This window comes from Mustelus asterias, unplaced genomic scaffold, assembly GCF_964213995.1.
Source record: "Mustelus asterias unplaced genomic scaffold, sMusAst1.hap1.1 HAP1_SCAFFOLD_936, whole genome shotgun sequence".
NCBI lineage: Eukaryota > Metazoa > Chordata > Chondrichthyes > Carcharhiniformes > Triakidae > Mustelus > Mustelus asterias.
In genome coordinates this window covers 29,492-37,174 of record NW_027590882.1, presented here as the reverse complement: position 1 = coordinate 37,174, position 7,683 = coordinate 29,492, and the positions used below count along the sequence as shown (strand labels likewise).

Sequence of the window (7,683 nt, the reverse complement as noted above, 5' to 3'; positions counted from 1 at the left end):
AATGTATATCTAAATACTTCTTAAATGTTGAGAGGGTCTCGGCCTCCATCACCATTTCAGGCAGTGAGTCCCAGACGCCCATCACCCTTTGGGTCAAAACGTTTTCTTCACATCCCCGCTAAATCTCCTGCCCCTACCTTAAATCTATGTCCCTGGCTGCTCTCTGCTCTCTCAAGTAACGGGAAAAGTATATTCCTGTCTTCTCTATCTATGCCACTCATTACGCTGAAGGGCTTTTTCCAGTGCTGTCTCCTTCTATGACCCTATGACTCTATCTGGGTGAGTCTCTTCCAGCTATTTATCGAGGTGTCACTTAATTGCACTACATACAGCCAGATCATTGACATATCTCCCTGTTGGCAGCGCACTTGTGTTGTCATGATAGAGGCCAGTTAAATGTTTAAAGGAAATACTTCGGAAAATCTAAGTGCCCAGTCAAGCTACGCTTCCAATTCCCAAAGATCCCTGCTCATCCATAAAACAACAGTGATCATTAAAATAATTGTATGTCTCAATTAAGTCACAGGGGATAAAATAACATGTTGAGAGATCATTATCCAGGATTAGTTACTTACTGGGTTCCACAATCAGCCTGGTCCCGTTGCCAAAGATGAGCTTAGCCTTTTCATATGTTGCACAGGGTTTGATCCAATAAGAAGATCTATTGCGGTCCCGTTCACCACCCTTTCTCTCTGTCGTGTGTCCGACTGATTTGATTAGGGTTGGGTCAGACCAGTAATATGATAAACTCGGTCAACATCACGGTGGGGATGGGGGTCAGCGGCTGGGAGTGGGCTGAGAGGGGTGCTATTGAGAGAGGTTGGTGCACTCCTGTGAGGCTGGGAGGTTATTGTACGGGCGTTAAGGGAGATTCAGCTACTGTGGCTCCACCGTATATCTGTGCCGACTCAGTCCACAGTAATAGACAGCCGAGTCGCTTAGTTGCAGTTTGGAGATCTTTAACCGGCTGATTTTCTGGACAGAATCGATAGAAGCAGAAATTCTCTCCCCGGCAGCGTTTTCTTTATTGCCCCCTCCTGAAGTGTGTTTCTGCAGCAAGTATTTCAGAGTCTGCCCTGGGGGCTGACTGTACCAGTGTACTGTGTACTGACAGATTCCTGAATATTCACAGCTTAATGTAACCGTGTCATCGGCAGCAGAGATTTGGAGAGGCGGATTCTTGGATACAAGGGAAGAGAAATCTGCAGGATTAGAAAAAAAAGAGTTTTGTTTAGGTTTTGCCATTTTTTAGTCGGAGATTGTGTCAGTCGCAGGAGTAGCTCAGTTTTATGCGGAGTTATTATTATTTTAATTCTAATGGAACGATATTGACTTACTCTATAAACCAGTGTACAATGAGGTGACATTTTATTTTGCACAAGTTCTAATGATCTGTAACGATGTTATTAAACTGGAGGGAGTGCAGAAGAGATTTACAAGGATGTTGCCAGGACTCAAGGGACTGAGTTATAGGGAGAGTTTGGACTTTTTCCTTTGGTGCGTAGGAGATAGAGGGGTGATCTTATAGAAGTGTATAAGATCATGACAGGCACGGATAGGGCTAATGAACTCAGTCTTATTTCCAGGGTTTGGGAGTCGAGAGCAAGAGGGAATAGGGAAAGAAGTAACCTGCAGAGCAACTTTTTTTTACACAGAGGGTGATACGTATGTGGAATGAGCTGTCGGAGAAAGTGGTTGAGGCAGGGACATTGTCAACATTTAAAAGGCATTTGGACAGATACATGGATAGGAAAGGTTTAGAGGGATATCGGCCAAATGCAGGCGAATGGCAGAGCTTCGACGGACATTTTGATCGGCATGGATCAGTTTGGATCTGCCGTTAATTCTGTGAATCTATGAATACACTGTCAGCTTAGTAGGAGCTGGTTTAACAATGAATTATGAATGAGCACTGATCACATACCTGAACAGGAAAACAACAGGTTTTGGGGAAATTTCATGGCTCGTGGAAGAATTGGATTTCATTTATAAAGTGGCAGCATCAACCCGAGGGGCCGAATGTCGCCCTTCCACGCTAATTTATTCTATGATATATGTTAGGTTTTAGTTTCTATTTTCCTTTTTGAGAGCGATATCGAAGGGAACATTTTATTATCAGTGACGCAATCCTTTTCTGGCGATGATTGCCAAAGAACAACCCAGCTGCGTCACATCACAGCACACAGCAAGATCCAACAGAGTGATTGTGATTCATCAGCTCCGATGGGGCCGAACCATGTTGACCATCGGTGGCCAAATGTCATTTATTTATTTTAGTTTAACACCTCCCGGGAGTCAATGTTTGCTTTTTAATCTATTTGTTTATTTTCTATCTATTGGTATCATTTTTCTCCACTTCTCTTTACATTGAGATATCCAGTCACTTTCATTTCATTTACTTTGTGCTGTTTGGTTTTCCTGAGTCGTGGGAACGCGTCCTAAAGTCTCGTAGTTGTCAGTTGCGTTCATCCTGTTCACTTTCCGCAGTGGTTTTACTGTTACTCACTGGGAACTGCCTCTTTTGGATCTCTCACAATTTCATTTTTTTCTGCTCATTAACTGATTCTCTCCCGGGTTCTCTGGGCAGAGTTTTCTCTAAATTGTACATTGTACAGAAACTCCTGTTCCACATTTCAAAGCTACTCCATCACTCAGTTATGTTGCAGCTTATTTCCTGCCTCAACAACAAATTCCTGTGTTGTCCACATTTGCCCTGACCATTTTAGTGTACAAATATGTAACAAACGCTGCTTTGAATGCGTTCAACACTAACTATCCACGGTTCTCTGTGGTCTGGAATTCGCAGATTCACCACAATGGCTTTGATTGAAGAAATGTCTCCTCTCCGCAGTCCAAATTGCTGAACCGTCATTCTGAAAATGTGACCCCAAATTATAGACTTCCCAGATTGGAAAAACTACCACCCAGAATCTGCCTTTCAAGTCCTTTGAGAATATAATAAATTCTACTGAGATCACTCCTCACTCCTCTAATATCAGTCGACGGAAAATAGGCAATGGGTCTTCAATCACTTCTCAAAGGACAATCATTTTATCCCAAGACTCTGTTTAGTGAATATTAGTTAAATTCCCTCCGAAGTATGTACATCCTTCCAAACTAAAGGAGATCAAATCTCACATAGTATTCCAGTTCAGTTCGAATCTCCGCAAATCTCGTTTTCAATCCTTGAGTTTTATTGTATTTTCAGTATTCTCCAGAAATAATAATCCAATCTTTCTCTCCATGTCGATTAATTCTCTATCGATTGTTCTAAATGGATATTCCCTTCACAATTGTTCCCGGCACGGTAGCACAGTGGTTAGCGCTGCTGCTTCACATCTCCAGGGTCCCGGGTTCGATGCTCGGGTCACTGTCTGTGTGGAGTTTGCACATTCTCCTCGTGTCTGCGTGGGTTTCCTCCGGGTGCTCCGGTTTCCTCCCACAGTCCAAAGATGTGCGGGTTAGGTTGATTGGCCAGGTTAAAAATTGCCCCATAGATGCATAGGTTAGAGGGATTAGTGGGTAAAAATATGTGAGGGTAGGGCCTGGGTGGGATTGTGGTCGGTGCAGACTCGATGGGCCGAATGGCCTCCTTCTGCACTGTAGGGGTTCTATGATTCTTTCTATGATTCTTTCTATTGTTCCTGTTCTCCTTGATACAATTACCACATCATCCTCCACTCTTACTGCATTGTGTGATTTCAGTTAACACTGATCAGGGCTACAAATACATTACAGCAATCGCCCACAAACAACCATCACAAATCCGGAATGTCCTGTCCCATTGGCAGGACAGATTCAGTAGAGCTGGCGGCATGATATTGTCGGGAGCGACTTGCCCTGGGAGTCCACAATACCGTCTCTGGACCGCATGAAGTCTCATGACATCAGGTCAGACATGGGCAAGGAAGCGGTCTGCTGATTACCATGTGCCTCTGCTGACATATCGACACTCCTCCATGTTGAACAACATCTGGATGAAGCACTGAGGATGTCAAACATGCATAACGTATCCTGGTTAGGGGGCTTCAATATAAATCACCACGACTGGCTCGGTAGCACATAGCTGGACATAACTGCCAGACTGGGACTGCGGTAGGTAGCGAGGAAACTACCAATAGGGAATAAAGTATATTTGACCTCAGCCTCAGCAACCTTACTGCCGCAGATGCATCACCAGAGAAGTATCAGTAGGAGTGACCACATGCAGTCCATGTGGACACAATTTATTGTCTTCACATTGAGCTTCACTCCATCGTGTAGTATGGCACAGTCGCCGTGCTAAATCGTGCTAAGTCCCCTGCATTGACATTAGCAAACGAGGGATTAACACTGGTTCAATGAAGACTGCAGGAGGCAATGCCGGCAGCAACACCAGACATCCCTATAACTCATTTGTCAATCCGGTGAAGATAAAGCTGAAGCCTTGGCAAGAATCCTCATCCAGAGATATCGAGTGGATGATCCATCTCAATCTCCTCCGGAGGTCCCCAGCATCACTGATGTCAATTTTCATCCAATTTGATTCACTCCACGTGACTTCAGGACCGGCTGAAGGCACAGGATACTGCAAAGGCTATGGGCTCTGGAAGTATCCCAGCAATTTACTGAAGACCTGTGCTCCAGAATTAACCACTAACGGTGGAAAATGAGAAAAAGTTATTGTTTATAAGGAGGATATTTAAAGAAATATCAGGCACAATGTCACTAATTTCAGCCACTGATTTCTTTATTACAAAATTCCTTTGGACCTACAACAAGATCCCTTATACCTGAAGCCCGTTGTTTAATTTTCTGTTTGTCTCCCGGGTCAGGTATTGAGTGAGTCACTGCGGTTAAATGGACTGGCCGCAGTGACATCGATCTCATTCACCCGGTACCTTATTGACATTGCACGGCTAGGACTGCAATCTACTGCCCAGGAGAGAGCTCTGAGACCCCGCTGCCGGGTTGTAAGCGAGAGACAAACCTCTCCCAGTCACATATCACATCCAGAGTGGATTCCGGGGTGTTGTCAATTTGAGTTTGTTAAAAAAAAACTCCCAGGAGTGTCAGAGTTCTTGATGTTGATGTGCCTCTTAAAACAATCGCCCAGATTCTGTCAACTCTCACAGAACACTGAACCGCACCCAGCGCCTCACCACCACCCCCACCCACAAGCCTCAGCCCACTATCCCTGCCCCGCTGACCGCCGACTCCATCAGGCCACACAGACACTTTCCCCGGGACTGACCTGGACCCGACTCCAGAATCACATCCTGCTCCCAACTCGAAATCTGTAACGGATGATTTTGCATAGGAAGATTCGATTGGATTGAAACGAGACAGATCACAATGATAAAGTGAAGGGGAACATTAAACGAGACAGTCTGTAACACGGCGGGGTTTGGAGTCACTTACCGGCTGTGACAGTCACCACCGTCCCGGATCCATCCACATAATCATATTCCCATGCAGTACACAGTGGCACCTCTCTCAGTCTCCCCGGTACAAGAACCATCGACATCTCAATCTGCCGAGAAACCATCACCAGTCAATCGGAAGTGTCCAATTATTCGGGGGATTTAAAATTAATAAACAATATTCAACGTTTCACCGTCTCTGTCGGTTCAAATTGTACTTTGTGAGGCCCAAGGTCTCAGTAAATGGCTGCAGGGAGGAAATATTAACTTCATATATAGCAAAAAAAATCAAAGAAAGATGTGAGTGGTGGAGATTACAATAGAAGTAATCCAGATTACAGCGATAATATCGTCAAACCAATGATTCACTGTCTGGGCCCTGAGAATTTATATTGTAATTGTGCACAGGTATTTGCTCAGCTTCCTTCCACTGTGACTTTCCAATCAACACAGTGGTACAATTCAGCATCAAAACCTTGTGTACTGGGTGGGATGTTGGAACATGAATTAAACCGCGCGGAATGTGGCTGCCAGCTCCGGCTGTGAGCCCAGGATCCCATCTGGTGTGTGGGTTTGTAACTGGAATCAGTCATTTCCATTCTCCATTCACGGACAACACTCCCAGAAATGACACCGCCATCCACTCACACTCCATATTTATGAAACTGAAATTGTTAACGGGAGTGATCAGGTCTCATTAAAAACGAGAGTGCGGCACCGAGAGTCTGAGGTGCAACTGTGGGGATTGGCGGGGGGCGGGTGGGAGGGGGTGGGGGTGGCGGTATTCAGGGCCGATGAACTCCGGTTTTTCATTTGATTCCGTGAGAATCTGCAGGGAGAGTTTTTGTATCGCTGGAAGCCGAGGCCCATCACGGTGTGTCGTACCGGTACTGAGCTTTACAGTAATAGGTGGCGGTGTCTTCAACTCTCACATCCCGAATTTCCAGCGAAAATGTCTTTTTTGCTTTGTTCACAGACACAACAAATCTCCCTCCGCTGGAGATCCGCTCCCACTCCGTCCCGGTCTGGGTTTGTTTGAAGAAATGTCCATTTTCTAAGTAATAGTAATAACCATGTAAAACGCAGGTGATGGTGAGAGACTGACATTCCTTCCTGGTCACCGCTTCCGGGCTCTGTGTCACTGACTGACTGAAAGACCCTGGAAATTAAACACAGAGAGTTTATTGGACCATCAGAGCTGAACCACACAACGAGGCTAAAACCCCAGTGTTTGTAATTGGGATGGACTGGGGCAGCTTTATATTCAATCCACACAATGTGGGTTAGTGCGATTAGTACTCACGGGGTAAACAGACACACAGGCTGAAAACAAGAAGGATTCCCATCGCTCTGCTGCCCGGAGCTGATGGTTTAAATGACGGGGAGCTGGAGACTGCAGAGCTGGACTGCTCTGGGACACTGGATCTCAGCTGAACTGAAATATTTCAGACCCGAATGTCGTCAATTTAGGCCACGCCCATTGTTTAAAATAAATCTCGAGAATCTAAAGGTGACAGAAAGCTGTGAACATTCAGTTGAGGCTCCACAGTTATCGCTGCCTCGGAGCTCCCGACCCCAGAATCTCGTTCCGCGACCCCTCTGGGTGTTGTTTGTGAATCTCCCTCTTTGTCAAAAGCAAGTAAGATTCTTATTCTTTTCTTTTTTTCAGTGTCCAAGTGCAGAGATGGCAGTAACGACAATGATATGCTCCTCCTGCCAGATGTGGGAGATTAGGGAAATTTCTCGTGTCCCTGAGTCTATGTCTGCTGGAAGTGTGACCAGCTGCAGCTCCTCACAGACCGCATGATTCGGTTGGAGCAGCAGCTGGAAACACTCTCACGGGATCCAGAGTGAGGTAGCTAAATGGATACAAAATTGGCTTGATGACAGAAGACAGAGGGTGGTTGTAGAAGGTTGTTTTTCAAACAAGAGGCCTGTGACCAGTGGTGTGCCTCAGGGCTGGGTCCATTGTTATTTGTCACGTATATTAATGATTTGGATGAGAATTTAGGTGGCATGGTTGATAAGTTTGCAGATGACACCAGGATTGGAGGCATAGTGGACAGTGAAGATGGTTATCAAGGATTGCAACGGGATCATAGTCAATTGGGCCAGTGGACTGATGAATGGAAGGTGGAGTTTTATTCAGATGAATGCAAGGTGATCCATTTTGGTCGATCGAACCAGGACAGGACTTAATCATTCAATGGGAGGGTGTTGCGGAGAGTTACAGAACAAAGACATCTGAGGGTACATGTTCATAGCTCCTTGAAAGTGGAGT

General features: G+C 45.4%; 1 protein-coding gene across 1 annotated transcript; it reads right to left on the bottom strand.

Moving 5' to 3' along the window:
• Nucleotides 1-607: 607 nt before the first annotated feature.
• LOC144487631 (uncharacterized) lies at nucleotides 608-6,798 on the bottom strand. The gene is made up of 4 exons (XM_078205710.1): nucleotides 6,706-6,798; nucleotides 6,277-6,561; nucleotides 5,401-5,451; nucleotides 608-1,202 (listed from the first exon to the last, which is right to left on the bottom strand). Exons 1-4 carry the CDS (start codon nucleotides 6,746-6,748, stop codon nucleotides 877-879), a joined length of 705 nt encoding a protein of 234 aa, XP_078061836.1. The 5' UTR covers nucleotides 6,749-6,798; the 3' UTR covers nucleotides 608-876.
• Nucleotides 6,799-7,683: the final 885 nt, after the last annotated feature.

Excerpts from the sequence above, each read along its gene's own strand:
- LOC144487631 (XM_078205710.1), bottom strand. The coding sequence starts at position 6,748 with ATGGGAATCCTTCTTGTTTTCAGCCTGTGTGTCTGTTTACCCC. Across the intron at positions 5,452-6,276 it reads TCAGTACCGGTACGACACAC|GGGAATATGATTATGTGGAT; the intron begins CGTGATGGGCCT and ends TGTGTACTGCAT. Across the intron at positions 1,203-5,400 it reads GGTGGTGACTGTCACAGCCG|ATTTCTCTTCCCTTGTATCC; the intron begins GTAAGTGACTCC and ends CTAATCCTGCAG.